Source organism: Patagioenas fasciata, chromosome 3 (assembly GCF_037038585.1).
Source record: "Patagioenas fasciata isolate bPatFas1 chromosome 3, bPatFas1.hap1, whole genome shotgun sequence".
Taxonomy (NCBI): domain Eukaryota; kingdom Metazoa; phylum Chordata; class Aves; order Columbiformes; family Columbidae; genus Patagioenas; species Patagioenas fasciata.
This window is the reverse complement of record NC_092522.1, coordinates 21,374,224-21,394,238: the sequence shown is the minus strand read 5'-3', so window position 1 is coordinate 21,394,238 and position 20,015 is coordinate 21,374,224. Positions and strand designations below refer to the sequence as shown.

At 44.8% G+C, this 20,015-nt stretch overlaps 1 protein-coding gene across 1 annotated transcript in view; it reads left to right on the top strand.

Annotated features, from left to right (window-relative positions):
* LOC136099662 (TOG array regulator of axonemal microtubules protein 2-like) overlaps positions 1-20,015 on the top strand; it is a 37,623-nt gene that overhangs the window by 10,441 nt on the left and 7,167 nt on the right. The window contains exons 4-16 of the mRNA XM_071807274.1: positions 717-952; positions 2,640-2,800; positions 4,066-4,112; positions 5,958-6,148; positions 7,098-7,236; positions 8,176-8,331; positions 10,432-10,573; positions 12,190-12,295; positions 14,071-14,306; positions 15,480-15,638; positions 16,697-16,814; positions 17,744-18,027; positions 19,382-19,703. Coding sequence (XP_071663375.1) covers positions 717-952; positions 2,640-2,800; positions 4,066-4,112; positions 5,958-6,148; positions 7,098-7,236; positions 8,176-8,331; positions 10,432-10,573; positions 12,190-12,295; positions 14,071-14,306; positions 15,480-15,638; positions 16,697-16,814; positions 17,744-18,027; positions 19,382-19,703 — 2,297 coding nt within the window. The remainder of the gene's footprint in view (positions 1-716; positions 953-2,639; positions 2,801-4,065; positions 4,113-5,957; positions 6,149-7,097; positions 7,237-8,175; positions 8,332-10,431; positions 10,574-12,189; positions 12,296-14,070; positions 14,307-15,479; positions 15,639-16,696; positions 16,815-17,743; positions 18,028-19,381; positions 19,704-20,015) is intronic.

Below are 20,015 nucleotides of genomic sequence, written 5' to 3'. Positions count from 1 at the left end.
CTCCTTCATCAACAGTAGCCAAATCACTACCACTGCCAGCCAGGACAGGGATTGTGGCCCAACTGCCATAAATCAGGCATCCTCTCCCGGATGACTGGGCCAGTGAGGCTGATGTGCATGACTTCAGCATTGGGCAAGGAGGTGACCACCCCCACCTTTCTCACCAAGCCTCGACCCAGGACCCCCAAGAGAGGGAGGCAAGCAGCGCTGACCCGGGTACCATCCAGATCAAAGACAAGCTGAAGATGAGGAGGATGTCTGACGGTCTGTCAGCCTCATACAGTGGTAAGGCGGGAACCTGCCTGCTCTCCTGTGGGAAGAAGGGTCTTTTCCCAGCCTAGAAAGCTAGTGCACATTCCCAGGGAACAGTTGTGCCCCCTGCAATAACCTTCCCTGTTGCTGTAGGGGTGTACAACTGTGAGGCAGGGAGAGGAGCAGGAGAGTGAATGTGCAGGTGAATAATTCTGGATATGCACAGGTCCATGGGCTCTCTGTTATTCGACAGGAGCTCAGAGGACCAGGATGCTCCTCTGGTGGCTCTGTGGGAGTGCCTAAGTGTTGTCCACTGGCCTGCTTCAAGTGGCTGCCAGCATGAGCATGTTTCCCTGTGCAGCTATTTAGAAGTTTCCAATAAATCTGTCCAATGAAATATCTAGCTTCAGGTGCTTTATGTTTGCAGTGCTGCTTCTATTATGCTTTGTGTCTCTGCTTTGCAGGCCTGACTGACTGTGATGACCCTGAGGGGGTTACCCTGAAGCCAGTAGTTTCCGGATCACCTTCCCCGAAGCTCCTGGAAACCTCCAAGACTATGTCTCCCAACCAGAACAGACCTATTTCCTCAGAGACCTGCATGTTAAGCGATGGAGAGCAGGAGCATGAGGAAAATGACACAGACTATGATGCCAGTGATGAGGATAACACGGAGCTGATGTCAGAGAGTGAAGGATGTAAAGTAAGGAAACCAAGCCAAATCATGTGTAGTGGGTCTTCAGTTTATTTCCAGTAGGCAGAGCTCTGAGATCTTCTTTTTCTGCAGTGTGAGCCCAGGGAAACAGCTGAGCCAAGAAAGTGCTCAGCTGGACATTGTGCTTCAGGCTGTTTCTGCAACATGCATGCTGCAGACTTGATGTCCTCAGTCTGTATCAATAGGAGAATAGTTTCTGTGCTCTCTAGTGGCTCCTGCTGTGTTTTCTGACTGAGAACACACCAGCAATGAATCAGAGCAACTAAATGTGTCTCACGTGGTCAAGCATGTTCTTCTACAGTTAGTAAAATCCACGTTTCTGTATACATGGTATACTCTTAAACAACACTGAATATCAATGTCCCCGAGACCACGTTTTTCCAAGCCTTATATACTCTATACCAAAAGGCCATGCGGCAAGTGCAGGCTACAATTGGTTACACTCACAGTCACTCATCCCCCCCCACTATGGTGATTGGCTGCAGGGCACTGTTCACAGACTGTTCATGCGCAGCGGCAACGCCCCTCCTGCAGCCTGGCTCGAGGGCAGAGCAGCTTCTGTTTACTTTCCTTTTGTCTCTGGTGTCTCAGGGAAATCCTTCCGTGTAGCACAGCCGTATCAAGCCCTGGCTTGTTCACAGCACACAGCCAGTAACTCTCCACATTCAGTGGCTTCCGTGCAGCTTCATTATCTCCCATGGTTCTGCCCAGGGATAGGTGAAGGGAACTGCCAACTCTGGCCATGGGTAATGGAGTCCAGACTCCATCCACTTTTTCAGGATGGATAGAAGCTGCAGTTGTTTTGGGTTTGCTGTGGTGGTAAGGAGAAGGCAGATGAAAAACAATTTTTGTAAACTGGATAACCAATAAAAGGCTAATGTATTTGATTTCAGCCTTGCAGATACAGGGCCGACTGTATCCCTGACATTCGCTCTGTTGGTTTCACTGGAATTTGAACAGGTCTTGATTTGGCTCTTTATCTGTGACAAGAATGATGGGATACTAAGGAAGGGTGCATGTCTGCCTCCACTCCCTCCATCCCCTTCCTAGCCATGGCAGGGAGAGCCTGAAGTAATTTCAGCAGGCAGAGACACAGAGCTGCAGGGTGGGAGCTCTGCTGAACTTCAGAAAATGATGGTGAGCCTGAAATTAACTGTGTGGGAGCTGGAGAGCACCAAGTATCCAGAGAGCACAGTAGAATCTGGGCCAAAGGGCTAGTAGGGGAAAGGCAGAAAGCAGAAAAAAAAAAGATGGGCTTGAGGAAAGCAGGTTTTGTCAGCCTGCAGAATGACTACGTGGGGACTTGGCTGGAGTTCAACAATGCCTGGTAGGTGCTTTAGGGACGAGAGGCTAGTGATCTAAGCCCATTCCCTTACCATCAGAAAGGCTTATAGAAGCAATGGCATGCAGAACATCCTTACGTCGAGCAGATGGATACCAGGTGGGAAAGCAGCCACTGCTAGAGAGGTGAGTGAGAGGAGAGAGCTGGCAACAGCATGGGGACATTGTCTCTCCCTCATCACTTCCCTTTACATCGCCCATCCTAGGTCAAGTTGCTCCACCAGTTTGACTTTTTTTTTCCTGGTATGTCCTAGCTAAGAGCATGGCTAAACTACTTCTGGCATCAACGGGGAACGCTGGATGCTCCAGCTGAGCACTGTTCTACTATTTCCAGGCTTCCCTGCTGCATTCGTATTGCAGTGGTGACAATGGGAACAAGCCACGGGGAATGGCTTTGCTTTCCCCGATCCCCGAGTCAGCAACATCTTCTGATGGGACTCCTGACAGTGCTGCAGGCTCTCAGAATGCGGATTTCGAAGAGGCCCCAGAGATGAGGTAAGCCAAAGTGTGCGCTTCTCCAATATGTTTTTCATCTCACACTTCTCATCTTGTGAGATTGTTTTCCACGGTCAGTTCTTCAATATATTTATGCAAACTTCTGTACTTTCACCACTTTCTGTATCTCTGGTGACCAGCACTGTGTCAAAGCCAACATCTAAGATTGGCTCTAAGCAACTCAACCAACTCTCACCAACTCTAAGATCAACTCAAAGCCACCTCTAAGATCTTGGGTAGTGGGGCACAGGAGGAGGCAGGACTTAAGAGGAACTTAAAAGCAAGTCCTCTGCTGAACTCTGATACTGATTCACTCTGTAATCTTTGTGGCACCCTTTGGGAACTGTATTGCATGGATCTGAATACAGCATCTGGTTTTGTGTGTGATCTTTGCCAATACCTGTACCTGCAAAGTTATGTTAGGGCAAATATTGACTATTGTAGAGCTGTCTGTAAATTCAGATGCTGCTTCTGTAAACATCAATTATAACTTCTCTGTGTCTGGGCCTTCACTGTAAAATGGAAGCCCAGATAAATCTCTGTTTATAGATGTCTAATTCTATAGATGCCTAATATTTGCATATGGTTTTAAGATCAAAGGGTGGAAAGTACTAGAGAACAGTTATGGGGCTGTAACTGATGGAAAGATGTTTGCTTCGATATGCGTGAGGAAATCTAGCTGTCAGCTTTATCCTAGTTATAACAATAAATAAGGAGTCATAGAAATATAGTTCCAATTCAAAAGCTTCAGCATAGCTTTTACAGTGCAATCTGAGTATACTTACCTACCAGCTGAGTTGGAAAAACCCTTCTTCTAAAAAGAACAGGGAGGTGTAAGATTATTCTCAGGAGACAGCAGTGGTATTTCCATGTGTAACAAGATACTGCCATCAGTTTAAGGCATGGCCAAGCAATGTTAGGCTTCTACAGCACTATAAAGGTAGCTGCACTCAATACAGACTTATGGCTGGCTTAACATCTCTTGCTGATTCAGAAAGGATGCATGAACAGTGAGAGCCACTCAACTCCGAAAGCAGAGACAGCAGAATTGGATAGTTAAGGCCCAAATTGAAATCCTGTGTTTCAGCTGGAGCTTGACCAGTTCTGTGTGACTCCAGCAGCTGAAAATTTAGTGACAATTAATCACCTTTGTGTATTGTTGGTTTTATGGGTTGCATTTTCTCCTTCATCAGATGGATCTTGCTAAGGAAGTTTGCCTCTCCTTCTGTATCCTCATATATTATTTTGTCCTCAATTTTCTTAAGGTCAAGATCAGGCAGCAGAAGTGAAGAGAAGACATTTAAATCTCAAGGTGGGTACAGGGCATGGTTGCCCTAAAAAGAACATAGGTGACTCATGGATGGCAATGTGAAAATTCAGCTGAAAACTGTCCTGTAACTTTTTTCATTCTTTGATGCACTCAGATGGCTCCTCAGAGACCAGCCACTGGGAAATGTGCTCTGTTGATCCAGTGAAAATGACTCCAGCATGGAGTTATGAATGGCAGGAGCTAGAAGAGTACCTTGGGGCCCTGCAAATGCACAGGAGGAAAAGAAAATGTTCCCCTAACTCATGCTTATACCTTTTAACCCCCAGCATGCTCTCTAATGTCACAAAGATTAGAGAAAAATGAGGCATTTTGCATGAAATGAGAAATGTGCCCACTCATTCCTCCAACACTTGAAGGAGAAAACCTTATCTTGAGCAGCTTCTGAACTGAACCCTTTCAGATCTGAAGTAGATTAATCAGCAGAGCCTATTTTTGCATTGGAAGAAATAGTGAAACCTTGTATGATAGCAAGTCCTTGTGAATTTTCCTTTTACAAAGAGACTTAAGGATCCAGCCTACGCAGGACCTGAGCTCTCTGTCCTTTTAAGTACAAGCCTAAATTCAATGCTGAGTAATGAGGTTTCCTTGTTGCAACTCATTTACCCCAAGTCACATATCCTGGGTTTACGATTACAAATCTCTTCCCCCACTCTATGTGCATATGTCAGTATTGCACACTGAGGCTGGGTAGGAGATGCTTACTGACTTTCCTCTGCTCCCTGCCTTGCGTTGTCACTAGCAATTAGAGTTCTGCAAGACAAAATCTGGTGTCTGGTGCATCTGTGTCAGCCAGTACTTCTAACCTGAAAACCTCAATGACACCGTTGCTGCCCCTTTGCCGTCTGTGGGTTTGTAGCAATAGGAGAGATGGGAATTTGAGAAACAATTGTGCTGATGCAGAAGAAGCAATAAGATCCACTGGTCCCTCAGCTCAGTATTAGTCCTGACAAATAATGGGCATTCCCAATAGGAATGATTCCTTTATTGCTGATATGCAGCTAGGATGCTGGGTGCAACTAGGGAGAACTATTGCTGAGCAAGTAATGTGACATTTTTGATGGATACATTATAGACTAGAAATGAGATATATCATTAAACCATCTTTCTCTCTCTTTTGTTATTGACCTGACCATTCTGCAGGGAAAAAATTCCTGATTTAAGAAAGTTATTCCTTTTTTACTGCTTGGCTATCACATGATTTTATCATCTGTGAAGCCATGTAAGGAATGATTAGTTCTCCGAGTTTTAATAGCTCTTTTTGGAGAGTATTTCAGAATGAGCTGTACTGTGCTATTCCCATTAAGAAAATCAGCCTTTGGTGAGTCTGCCCAGAAAGTGGGCTGACCTACTGCAATTTAGAATGAAACCCCTTGGGGAAAATGAATTCTGGCTTCAAGAGCACAATTCTGCTTTTGGTAACACTCTAGCAATCCTAAGCTTTTCTTTTAATGCCCTCTAAAATATTCCAGCAAAGAGGAGGAAATGTTAATTCTTACCTCTACAAAGACTATTAAATATAGCTATTAAAACCCAGTAGTTCTTTAGTAACTGGGGAAAAGAGGATGTTTACTAAAATCAAAATGGATAGGAACAGAGACAAACCCTTTTGGCAAGAGCAATCTCCATCTCTCTGTTCTTCTCTATCAAACACAGCTGCTCACCAGAATCCAAGGGCTGAGGCCTTTATCGCACAGTAGGTTTGAGTCTGGTGGCCAACAAAGCAATGTCATTTCTGCTGCCAGTGCAATATGGTAGTACGCCATCTGTTTGGAAAGGTGCTATCTTCCTTACTGTTATCATACACGATCTATATCCTTGTCTTATCAGAGGTCCAGACTTTGGAACCCATTTTGCCTCCTATCAAGCATCGCGTTGCTCGTGATGTGAAGTCTGCCAGACGTTTGCGTGAACCTGTGGTCCCATTGCCAAGCCTTCCACTCAGACAGGCCAAGGAGACAAACCATCGTGAGAGGCCTCGCCTTCTGAGTGTCGATGACTTCAAGATCAGCAATGAAAAGGTAATGGCTAAGGACAGGGGTGAGCAGGCTTCCTTTTCAATGACTGTTCAGTGCTTAGCACAAAATGTCACTGAAAATCATAATCTTCCCCTCTTGCGGAGCAGATTCTATTTGGAATACATTTGACAACTACAGAGCAATTACTTGAGTATTTTCCCTGGTGCAGAAGTCACTGGTTGAGAGGCGGTGCTAAGGTTAGGCAAAAAGCATTCTTTATGTGCGGAGGCCGATTTAGAGCAGATCTGAATGGCAGGGCAAGTTACACATCAGTGAACATGTGCACAGTGCATGCTTGGAAGCACAGAAGCAAAGATTATAATGTTGAATGCAAGGAAGGCTGCAGAATAAAATAGAAGACCTTGCTTTTCCTTAGTTACCTTTCTTGCTGTATCTCACAGCCATCTCATTCACAGTTTTTCTATTCAATAAGACCAATGTTCCTCCAACTTGTTTTCACATGACTCCTTTTTTGGACTCTGGGTTCTCAGAGAGCAGCTGAGTCATTCAGAAGCAAGGAAGTGAGAAGCAACTGCAATTACTGGCCATGACTGTTAAGAAACAGCAAATTACCTCTCATTGCTGGTTATTGCAGATGGGTTTTGTTCCCCTGCCATAGCCTGTAGGAACTGAACCACCTGCTCACAGTAAGGTGAGCTCTTAATCTGTCTTGGAGCGCTGCTATGACTCTCTTGGTTCAAGCAGGTCTTCTTGACATAGATTGAGAAACAGCATCTTGGGCCAGTAGAAGGTTATGGCAATGGAGTGTTACATATCACTAGCTGTAATTGTCTGCCAAGGTGAGGGAAGGAGGAATTCTTCTGAAACTATTGAGATGTATATGGAGCTGCAGTAAAGAAGATGACACGCTACCACTGTGTTCCTGATGAGGTGTTGTGTGTGGTTTGTGCATCTTTTTTCATGTGCTATGATTTATTTCCATTGCAACTAGATCCGCGTTGTCTTGTGCAAGTCAGCTTACAATAAAATGAGAGAGAGGAAGATTGTGCTTAGGGAGAGGGAGGAAGAGACAGAAAAGCCCTTGCAGCTCCCTGCACTGAACACTGACCCCAGGGATGCAGCCAACAAAAGTAAGTGGTTGCAATAGTTGTGAGCCTTTTTGTTTGCTTGCTTGCTACTTACTACATAGTGTTGCAAATGTCTATGAAATTGGACTGGAAGGCTGTTAAACTTGCATCTGAGTGGAAGCTTACACAGGACTTATTTCCACTTTTCAAAGAAAAATACAGAGGCATGATGTGTCTTGCTCCCGGCCCATACTGAGTCAGTCACAGTAAATCACTTTCCCCACTTCTCCTATGAAGTCTTTCAGACTGGATAATTCTGTCTTGCAAACTACACTGGGGATTCAGACTCTCTAATTGAGAGTAGCCTCCAGGAAAGGTGAATGGGTGAGTCCAAAAGAAGGCTTTTCAACCAAGGTGCCCCTGGAAGAAACAAAATCAAACTGTATCTAATTAAAACACAAAATATCTTGCTCACATGATAGGACAGATTATCCTGCTCACCCCACTCCTTGCTGAGGAGCTCACACTATAGAGCTGTGCTGGAGCCCTTAGCCAGAGCTTGCGTTTCACCCACATGAGCAAGCAGCATTGCTGACTTAATTGCAGCTGACAGACACTGATTGTACAGCTGCACGCACTACCTTGAGCACAGCAGCAGCAAACTTAAGTGTCAGCACTCAGCCCAAGGGCATCAGACAAGGTTCTCTGCTCTTTTTCTTGCTATTATTTTGTGAAGTACTAGTGAGGAGTGCTGAGGTGGGAACCTCTAGAATGTAACTTCCCTATCCAGCCTCTGAAACAAGAAAGCAAAAGAAAAGCAGCACTGAGTTTTCCTCATTTCTTACGGAAAGCATCACCACATTGTGTGATCATTGTCTGGGATAACAAAGAGATGTTACCCAGCTCCAGCAAGACTTCTAGCCCTTTCCAAGCCCCCTGTTGAGGGATAGTCCACCCTGTTCAGATGTTTCCTCTTAACAAGATCCTTTTTGGTCTCTGCAGGCTTTGGCCCACCACCTGTCAATGGGACAGCTCCCAGCATGCGCAATACAGGCAAAGAGAGCACTGGTACTGCTTTGAGGAAGCGGTTCAACAGGCCCGCACTGCCCAGCATGCCTGTCATCAACAAGAACAGCAGCGTCCCACGCAACTCCTCAGGTGAGCCTGCTCCCCTGCAGCCCCCACACCAGTACGTAGCACAAGGAGCACAAACTGCCTCACTCCTCAACCACAGGTAAGATCTCAGGTCCAAAGCCTGTTCAGAGGACTGAGAGCAAACCTCCTTTGGATCCATTCCAGCTCAGTGATACTGGAGCAGTTGGTGCTTACACATCCACTGGGAAGTTGAGCTGCATGAAGTAGGGGTAAAGCCTTAAGCTATAGCTTTTGCCAGTACTGATAGTCCAAAACATAACACTGGTGCTGGGAAGCAGCTGTAACTGCAGGACTGAGCTCCAGTACTGTCTGGCAGGGTGTGCTCACCATGCACATATGTGTACCACCATGGTCAGTTAGCCTGTGCTGCTGTCTGGCTCTGCAGCCAGTTTTTCTACTATCGCAGCAAGGGCTGCCTCTTCATGGAAATTAGAGAAGTGATACATTCATTCTATTGCATCTAGAAGTGCTTAACGACTTGTAGCATCTCTCATCCCACTGCCTGCAATGCAAACTGGGAACAAGCAGTGCCTGTATTTCCGACTGTATTTTGGTCAGCCCACCCAAATACAGTGGCTCTCTGTAGCAGAAGACGTACATGAGAGGTTACTGGTGCTCCCAGGCTGCTCACTCCCTGCAGCAAATATGCAGCAGATAGTGAGCATACTGATTCTCAGCTCTCCTTTGTGGGTGGCCTACCTTGTGTTATGATCCTGAGCACCAAGAGTTAGGAAAAAGGGAACTAAGAATGATATTTTGAATGCTCCTTCCTAGTGATGCTACTCCAGTTTTCAAAACTGATCAGAACTAGCCTGACATGGCTCTCCGTTCACCTCGAATATAGTTGTGTATATGCACATACTTGTGCATATGTACATATGTCACTGATATCAGTGATAGTAGTATTGGTAACATCCAAATTAGTACCCATCTGAATATTTTTGATTTTACAGTTCCTCCATACTTCATAGAACACGTAAGGTAGCATAAAAACACTACAGAGTCCATAGTAGTGCCTAGATTCTATGTAATATTTATACTCAGTACTTTTAGACAGCTCAGATGTTTACATCTACACTTTAGGAAATGAGCTTTTGCAGGCAATGCATGAAGTTTTTGACCTACAATGCTTTTGATGATAAATAGGTTTCATAACAAATGCATTTGTCATCTGAATGTTCTTATACCTGGTATATTTATCATCAAGAAACTGTATTTGCCAACAATTTGCATCTATATTTACATATTTTTATTCTCAGTTCACATTTGGAAGGCTTTTTTTTTGTCACAACTATCAAGACTAGGAATTGCCTTTTTCCACAAGAGAAAGCTTAGGCATTGCATAGTTTGCAAACAAATACATTTGATGACAAATAAATTTCACCTCAGCATCTTCAAAATACAGCCAATGGGTACCTCTGAAATAGTAAATATTCCTCATGCTCGGAAAATAGTGAAATCCATAAACTACTACTTTCCCAATGGTATGCTAAAATGTATGTGCACTTAGCTGCCTGCTGTCCAGAATAGTTGAGATAAATGGGAACAGAGGTGCTGTCAGGCTCAGCAGGTCAGGTATCACTATTCCCTGGCACTTGCTCCTTGTGGATTTGACCAAGCCCAGCAGGACTTGGTTGTTCAGGCTTGGTGCTCGCTGGGGACAGCTGGAGATGTTTCCTCAGAAAGTTACAGGGTCCCTCTGTCCTCACTGCCTCAGGTCACAGCAGGTGATACAGGGAGGTATGTGCACATCTCAGGAGCTTACTCCTGGGGTAGCAAGTCCTGCTGAGCAGCACTGGCTCCTGGTGAGTGTAAGCCCTGCAGCACTATCAATCTGCAAGCTGGCTGTGGTACCCATCCAGATGTGGGAGCTGGCTCAGTGTGTGCAATTTTCAGGTTCACACAAGGAGCTGATGCCCAACTGGGGATGAATGTGAGATGGTTGGGTGCTGGAAAAATGAACCAGACAGCAGGGAAGCCACTGAATCAATGCCAGTTTGCGCGCATATGTAATCTTGGCTGGGGACTGGGTTGCCATCTGCTCGGTGGCAGGGTGCCTCACCCTGGGGTACGCAATGCTGATGTCTGACACTCTCCTTACAGTGAACTCACTGTCGCCCATTGCTCTGGACTCCTCCAAGGGGAGAGATGAGCCAGAGTGCGGGGACGCCCGGGAAGCCAAACCCTACCCTAATGCACAGCAGGTGCTGCTCAATGCTCTCACATGGCTCAGCAGCGATGACTGGTAAGAAAGCCCCCTGTTCAGTCTTTCTCCCTCTCAGTGTAAAGGTAAGTTAGAACCTTTTTTCTAGTGCCTCTGAGCCCAGACATCCCAGATGTCCCAAGGGAACTACTGAAACCACTCCAAAGTAATCACAATATAAAGATGTGAGAGCAGCCTTTTATTTGCCTTGGTCCATAGCAGTCTTAGAGCCACAGCAGGTCCCTGCTGTTTCCTAGGTTGGTTTTTTGCTCCACGTAGCTGCAAATGAAACCTTCAGGGAAGAGAGAAAGTTGACAACAAGATGATTTGCTGGCTGAAGCCAGAAGCAGGATGGAAGTGGTCTTGAGTTTACAGATTTGGGTGCCTCAGGTCACTGGCCCGGGTGGGACTGAGTAAGGATTTATCTCTGGTCCTCCCGCAGCTAAGTTCCAGAAGCACCTATGGGGAGTTCCTATTTCTGAGAAATGGACTGAGATGTGGTACGGAGTTTCTCAGCCTGTCATTTCCCCTGAAAGCCTTGTGGCAGAAGACAAGTAAAAAGAAAAAAAAAATCCTTCAGGAATCTTGCACTTTTAGAATGAAACTTTTTCTTCTTCACTGCTTAATATGGGCCAAAGATGTTTTTGTTGATAATCACAGTGTGTCCTGAAATTGAACACAGACAGGAGGAGACTCAGCAAATTTCAGGTGATATTGGTTTTCCCTTTGATTTCTGAGTCAGCATATGTGCACTAAGGCTCCATTCACACTGGGATAACCATGAAAAGTCTTCCATGATGCACCTCCTTGTGCAATATCACTTTGTTTTGCCCCTCTCTCCTTTCTCTTTCCCACTCCTGTTTGATGCCCTGTGAGGTGCAGGGAGCTGCTGCAGGGTCTGGGTTACACTCAGGGACCCCAGTGGGGGTGGATGCCCAGCCCTGCCCTGCCGCCCTGGTGAACCAGTGACTGTAACATGTCTTCATGTAGCTCAGGTCCTTCACTAAGAAAATGCTGAAAGAGGTGGGTTTTTACTACTTTTAAATAACATGTTGCTGTTGTAGGTGTTATTTTAAGTAGGGATTTTCTGGAAAATCCAGCTTTTTGTCTATTCTTGCCCAGGTATGGAGTATTTTATGACATGCTGTCTTTTTTGGGGGAGGGGAGGGCGAGGCTGTGGGGAACAAGACTAAATTGTAGAGTGCAAACTCAAGCTATGGAGTGGCAGTGAAGGCTCTCCCTCCTGCATTGCCCTATGGGGATGGCGAAGAGGGAAAACGCCCCAGTAACAGCCAGACGGGACTGTTTCTCAGACACAGGGTACAGGGAGGATCCAAGAAACAGAAACATGGCACAGTCTTCCAGCTTCTAGGAAGCAGTGACATAGAGACTTTGTGTGCCAGTGATTTCAGGAAGGGTGTCTTGTTTAACAGCTGCAAATTAACCCAGCCATTCTGAAACCATCTATTTGCCTTTTGCATTTATGTGTGCTTTTGAACACGACCGCATCCTGTAGCAACGAGTCCACAATTTAATTAAGTGCTGTATAAGAAGCACCTCCCTGTGCTTGTTTGAGCTGACACCCTGGTAATTTTAGAGGGTGCTGCCAAGTTCTTGGGTGGTGAGAAAAGTCGATCTTTTTGGTAATTGCCTTTCAGGGAGGAGAAAGTGAAGGGACTCACCAGCATCAGACGCCTGGCTGTCTCCCACTCAGAAGTCCTTCTTTCTAAACTTCATGATGTTTCCTTGGTAGTTATCAAAGAGGTAAGAATGTTATGTTCGATTGTGTCCTATGCACCTCGTACATGAGAGCATAGAGTTGATACGTGCTTCTTCATTTACGTGGGTGTCTGCCTTCATCACTATTTTATTCACTGTTTTTCTAAGGGCTATGTCACCTATCTATATGATCTGTCTGCACAATATAGCTGTATTTACAGGCATGCAGGGCTTCTGTGTCTCTTCTCTTTGAGGTAGGTGTCATTCTCATGCAATATACAAATACAGAAACTGCAGGTGATTTGCCACAGCCCAAGTCTCTGCCAAGCTGTAATTAAACACTGCAGCTTTTGCCTCCCAGCTTCCTCCCACTTCTTCCTCCTCCTCAGCAACCTGGGTGAGTGACTGCAGGTATTTATTTTCCTGTGTTTCCTGATGATGTTTTTTCCTCCTTCCTTTCTGCTTGCTTTTTGGCAATTTGCCCTTTCCACTAAACTGCTGACTCTGTGTGCCTGTGGAATTTTGCACAGCAGCAACTGGGTGCTTAGACCAGCCTGGCTGTGGGGTGAGCAAGGCAGTCACACACAGCTTCACTGTCTCATCTCTCAGTGAACACAGAGGTCTCACCCTAAGCTAATTAATAACATCTGTGGCTGTATTTCCAACTTGGCACTTAGCAGCCAGTTCAGGCCACAGACTTGTACTCTTACTGCATGATTGCCAAATATATTAAATTTTCCTTTGCTTGCAGAAGACAGTAGGACAGCTTATTTCCATGAAAGCAACTCCTCCTCTCCAATATTTAATGACATTGGAAGCTTGAATGTTCCTTGTGTTGTTGGACTCTTTAAACCCTTCTGTTTAGATATGCAGGACTCAGATTCTACCCCTGTGAGATCTGGCTTAGGGCAAGAAGCCCTTTCAGCTTAGCTCATCTGATTTTTATATCACTTTTATATTTCTGAGGAAATTTCCTCCTCTCTCTTCTACGATCATGCACAGAGACATCTTTCAGCTTTTGTTTCACTCCAGTCCCAGATTTTGCTTTCACAAGCACTTCTAGCACTTATATGGTTTTCTTTTATTAAGAGGCACAACTAATTCTGGCAGAAAGAAATACTGGTCTGTCCTTCAAAGTATTTTTCAAATGAAGCACGTGACTCTCAGTTATTTCTTCCTTACCCTTATGGGAGAGACTTTTGGAAGCAAGGGTCACCCAAGAACAGCCCTGAATGCTGCAAAACCCCATGGGTTGCAGCTGTAATTATATGTGACCTCCAAAATGCTTGAGTACCTTGAGTTCAACAGCTGGGGTTCTCCTGACCAGGCAGAGCAGTAGATGGACTTCAAGTCCATGCTGCATATTAGCCTGATTGTACACTTGAGCCTGCATTTTCAGTTTCCTCGTTGAGTGCTCAAACTGCCAGTGCTGCGATTTTGGACAGGAAGAAAGTACTACTTTTCCTCTGTCTTGTCTTTATGAATTGTACCTTTATAGTTTAAAAACAGCCATTGCCTTTATTTTTTTTTAAGGTCTAAAATCAAAGCAGTGCACATTATGGGTTGAGTAGCACACTTAGTTCTAGATTAAACAATATTTTTAGGCCTTCAGTCTCATTAAAATTGTATAAGTGGGCCTGAGAGAGAAGAAGTTGGCGTCAGAGTAAGTGTGTTCCTGTACTTGTGGTCCTCTGCTCTTACTGTGCTCTTATATTCCATCTGGACACAGTGAGAAGTCATGTTGTTTCATGGGACTTTCACCTGGAGAATTGATTTTCTCTACAGGGTGGTTCTTACATTTCCCCTCATGACTTCCCCAGGTGAACAATCTCCGCTCAAAGGTGTGTTGCTGTGCAATCAACACTCTTGGAGATCTCTTCAGGACCATGAAGAAGGACATGGACCACAAGGTGGATGAGATTGCTCGGGTCTTGCTGCAGAAGATGGGGGACTCCAACGACTTCATTCAGACAGCAGCCAATGAAGCCCTGGGGCTCATGGCGGGGAGTGTGACTCCTGCACGAGCAATGACTGCTCTCATGGCCAGTGGAGTCCAGTACGTCATTCTTTTCTTAGTGCTATCCTTCACCTTGAATTGTGTCGGTAGAGGGAAGGGATGGGAGGCAGAAGGGAACTGATGGGAGGGAAGGGTCCTGTCTCCTGCATCTTCTGTGAACTCGGTGATTAGATTCTCTGATCATAAACCTCTCTCCCTTCCTCTTGCATCTACTTCTGCCCTCCTGCAGCCTATTTGTTCCCACAATATGTCAATGCTGGTGAGATGTGGTGAATGATGGGGAAGCAAAAGTTCCTGCAATGCGTGGTGGTATAGTCTTGTGGCTTTGCAGGAAGAGGGACAATAGCTATTCTAGCAGTGAGTGCCTTTTGATATTTCACAACGCTAACCACAGAGGCACTGAGAAAAGCCATGCATCATCATTATGCCATTAACTTGAGAAATAAGGAGGCTAATTGCTAACACATGGAGCACACTGGGGAGAACGTGCTGGGTGCGGCTCAGCAGGCACAGCTCCTACTAAGTGGGCTCTGTCTGACCGTCATGTCCTTAGATCTCTACTTTCTATTCAAATTGATGTTGCAAGTCAGCCTTGAGATAGTGAGCAGCTTTATAGGTGCCTTCACAGGCTGACTCCCATAGGATAACTGAAGCAAATGCTGCCTTAAATCATAGAATCACAGAGTACCAGATTGGAAGGGACCACCTGGACCATCTGGTCCAACCTTACTTGGCAGAAGTGCAGTCTAGACAATGTGGCTCAGCACCCTGTCCAGCTGAAACTCACTTCCCTGGGGAGATTATTCCAATGACTGATTGTTCTCATTGTGAAAAATTTCCCTCTGCAGATTTGGAGATAAACAGGTGGAATAAGCCCCAGGACTGCTACAGTTCTGTTTGTGTAGTGGAGCCCTCTGATGAGTCAGTAAAAATTGTCTTTCATTTCCCTCTTTCCTAGACTAAATTTCAGGAAAGAAATTAAGTATCAAATAGTCCAGGGAGGTAGAATTCCTTCCTCTTACTTGCAGGTAGCCTCTCTGTACAATGCCAATTTTGTGTTTATCTGAGGACAAATCACCTACAGGTGGCTAAAATGGCAGTGAGAACTTGTGTGTCCTTTCCCTAGCAATGACAGGGACCATGCTGTGACCGAGGCCTGTGCTTCTGGCCCTCTTTTTCCCCCTACCCCAGTCTTTGTTGCCTTGTTTGCAGACACCGCAATGTCCTGGTGCGCAAGACTGCAGCCGAACACCTACTGACTGCGATGGAGCGAACTGGAGCCAATAAACTCCTCTCGGGCATAGTTACCAGTACTGAGGTGCTGGTGCACACGCTGGTGAATCTTGCTCTGGACTGTCATCAGGACACAAGGTGATGATCTTCATTTCACCTCCTAAAATTTGAAAACTGTTTGATGCCTGGCTATAAATTATAAAACCACAAAAGAGTGGAAGGTAAAATTTAAAAAGTTACTTCACAGTGTGGATAACGTCTGGGGAGATGACTGTACTGAGTAAGATGAGGTTGTCCAGCAAGAGAGGCCATTGACAAATTCCTGTGACTTGAATGATTCTTTATTCAGATCAGCTGAGCTCAGATTAGGCAGTCAAATAATTCTGTTTCACCTTACGTGTGCAATGTAAAGCTGAAGCATTGGCCACTGTTCGTCACTGAATGGTCCCAAACATCTATTTCTGGGAAGGTTAAGACTGTCCTAGAAAAAATCCAGCTGTTTTCAAGTGATATATTCAATCATTCTAAATCCCTTCTGCAGATTTAATTGCCTATTGTAGTCACAAATTTTTCTTCCCAATCATTGTATAATGTTGTTGGCTGTGGCTGAATGACGTCCAAATTTCCTCTTCACAGTAGCTGAAGTTTCATAGTAGCAAAACCAAAACAACTAACCAAAAACCAAACCAAACCATTAGTCTGATTATTAATTATATTCCCATTAATAGATGTGAAGAACACATGATCAATTAGCTGCCCATGTGCATACATGTCGTATAGAATAATAAATAGTAAGCATGAGGTCATCTGTCCTAGATTCTCTGTCAGTTAAGGGGAAGTAAATTATTGTGCAATGGCAGCAAGACACTGCAAATAAGCCATGACATCCAAGCAGGAGGTGGTCTTCACTTGTCCCATGGGATCTTCCACTTCCACAGAAGCATACCCTCAGTTTCAGAGTGAAATTGTATTTTCCTGTTACCCTATGTTCTCCTCTTGTGTTCAGCTGGTAGCATTGTGCAGTTGCAGTAAGAGGAGGTAAATCTCTTTGCTGAAGAGGTAATACCTCCTCATGCAGGTATTACACATGATGAGTTTAAAATATCAGTTTATTAACGCTTTTCCTTCGTTTATTCACAAGGCCAGGGAGAAAAGACAGTAGTAGTCTGTATTAATTTCTCTTTTTCCTATGTTAGATATTATGGACGGAAGATGCTGAATTTATTGATGAGTCATCCAAAATTTGATAGTTATTTGAAAAAGTCTGCCCCCTCACGGGACTTGGAAGCTGTTATGGCAATGATTAAGCGGAAGGTAAGTGCTTGGCAGGAGAAATGTCTTCTTTATGCTAGTACTGAGATTGCTAATATGAGATTAAACATATATAATCTTTCTTTACCTCATTCTTCTTCTGCTGAATCATTTTGCTCCTGGGAATGAGCTGTTGATCCTTAGCCTGTTTATCTTCAGACAGTGAATGAACTAGTATAGTTAGAAAGAAAGTGGGTGTATTTTGAATATCAGCCACAAACAGGAAAGGAAAGTAGGAGAAAATGGTTCTACCATCAAGCATTAAAAAAACCCAATGCTACTCCCCACACCCCCCAATAAAGCAAGGAAGGGAGAATAGTGCTTCTGAAGGTAATAGAGTCTTTGCAACAGATGAAGTATTAGTGCCAAAAAAATTTCCAAATATACAAAAGATGCACAAGGCAATCATAATTAGTACGCATATTGTGTGTATTCTGGGAACACTGCCCTGCTGTTATGCTCTCTGAAGCCGGAGGAAGCTTCATGAATTCAGCATCCCATGGAAAATCATCCCTATTTTTTTTCATTCCTTTTCATTTACATTCTAGACAGGCATGTGCCTTTGTCGGGGATAGGGAGAATGAGCGTAAACCAAATTAACTCCCAACACAATGGGCCACCCTCCAGAAAGTCCAAATGTTTCCCACCAGTTTGTTTCCTTAACAGTTTGCATTATTCTTGTGCACAAGACTAATGAATTCTGGATTTTGTATTGCTGCCCATTATGGTAGCACCTATAACCTACCTTATGTTATTGAAAACAAATAGTAGACATCACTGGATCTCTGGCCCATCTCCCTCTCTAAGTTAGGAAATGTTTTCCTAAGCCTTTCTTGGTAGCAGTGATCCTTCCTGGTTATAATTTGTGTTTTAAACAAATAATTTCCTCTTTTATCTTCTATAGATTCATGTTTTTTTATATATTTGTGTAGGGGACAGAAGACCATGAATGTGAACCTCCTTCTGCCAAGGAGTCTGAGGAATCTCCTTCTGACAAGGAGTCTAAGGAACCTCCTTCTGCCAAGGAGTCTAAGGAACCTCCTTCTGCCAAGGAATCTAAGGAATCTCCTTCTGCCAAGGAATCTAAGGAATCTCCTTCTGCCAAGGAGTCTAAGGAACCTCCTTCTGCCAAGGAGTCTAAGAAACCTCCTTCTGCCAAGGAGTCTAAGAAAAATGGCTTGATGATGCCCCAGGACAACTTGCCTTCTAATGAAGGGTACTGAGCACTTCTGTTATATCTGACAAAGCACATGACAAGCTTTGCATGTCTCTTCCTCAAACAAATCTTTCTGGTGGAGACAAGGGGTACCAGAGATTGTTTCCTTGCCCCACAAATATTTCGTGATCAAAAATGTCTACTTCTACATTAGGCTGAACACAAGTTCTCTGGAGGGTTTTCCACAAAAATTGAGAGAGAGGAAGAGACACCCACCAGTTTTAGTTCAGAAAATCCAGTGCGGTGGCGAGGACAGTGTTGTGGAGGCTGCGAGAGGGCCATTTCTCTGCTGTTTGGTTTGGGACAAGTAATTTCAATCAGGGTATTATTATCTCAGTGGAGTCTTTTTGAGATGGGTGATTTGATGAGAAGTCCCATTCTAGAACCAAGATGCCATTCCCAAAAATAGCACTTCCTATGCATTTTGTTTGGCCTGTCTGAGTCATTGCTTTCTGACTCAAAAACAGTACTGGTAGTTCTGGTCAAGAGACATATCAATGTGGACTCTGTAGCTATTCATGTCATTGAGACCCATTATTGGTTGGTTGATGGACAGCATATTTTTTTCCCTTGTGCCTCAGTCAGCATTCAAGATAGGAGTTTGGTCCTTGCTGTCTCCCCATGCTGGTGAGAGAGCTACCTGTACCTGCCCTTCTCTGATAACAGAGTGGATTTATTTAGCTCTGTTGTGCTCAGCAGTGGCAGGAAGATCACCGCACACCTCAGTAGTGGGGTTAGGAGCTTCTCGTGCTCATGGCAGAGAGAGGCTGATCCAAGAGAATTGTTCCCATTGGGTTTGTCAAGCTGTGGATCCAGCTGCTAAGGAAGCAATAATGTGAGCGCAGTAGCGGGATGGCTGGCTTCAGTTTTTGCCTCTGTTACTGATCCTCTGGATCCCTTCAGTTATGCCCCTTGATCTGTCTGGGTAGGATTCATCTGCTCAGATGCATCTGAGCTATTTATCCAGATTCCCATACCTGTTGTAGAGGCACTTCTCCAGGACAATTAATTTCCTTATAATACAGACACCTGCCATAAGATGAGGCATTTAGACTTTGTAGTGCCTACTTTTCCACACATAGGGAAGCTGGATGAGTACCTGGGAAGACACCTGAAGATAAATGAGATGCATCCCATCCTTGGTGCCTTGGTTTTCCTCAGTAAGCACTAGTGATAATGTTAAGTCCAGATTGTCTCCTGTAATGATTGTCATGAGATCAAAGCTGCTTTTCAGATAAAGATCTAGCTGAAATCACATCATTAGGAAGTCTTCTCAAGTTGCATTCCTCACAATTAACCAAAGGGAGATATTATCACCAAAAGGTCTAACTTTGTTTTTATTTTCCATTTTAAGGTCTGTCTCTTATGTACCCATGCCACCCTCTCAGACAGCCCGTCAGAAGGCCCGTCAGACAGTCCGCCAGACAGTCCGCCAGACAGCCCGCCAGACAGCCTGCCAGACAGCCCGCCAGACAGTCCGTCAGACAGTCCGTCAGACAGTCCGTCAGACAGCCCGTCAGACAGCCCGTCGCCCATCACAGGAAGAGACTGAACAGCGCCAGGAGCTTTGCAAGCTCCTGACAGCTAAGGACTTTCAGACAAGAATGGAGGGAGTGCTGCTCCTCCTTGACCACTGCAAAAACAACCCCCAGCTCATCTCCACTAACATTTCCCAGGTAGGTAGGGCATCTCCATCGCTCCTTTCCTGTTAGGTCCCTTCCCAAGCCTGTACCAGTAAAGTTAAAACAGTGCGTCTTATGTTACCTACTAGCTGTCTGGGACAGGCTGGTCTCTTCTCACCCCAAATAATTTCATTCAACTCCAGGCATCAGGGCAAGCAATTTCAGTCCAACTGTATTTCTCTGGTAGGTGTCTCTTGGTGCTGTTCATGAGACAGAATTTCCTGTTGCTGTAGCTTTTGCTGTATCTTACTACCAGTTAGGTTAAAACAAAGGAAATACAGCCACTGAAAGGCTGGAAATTATTCC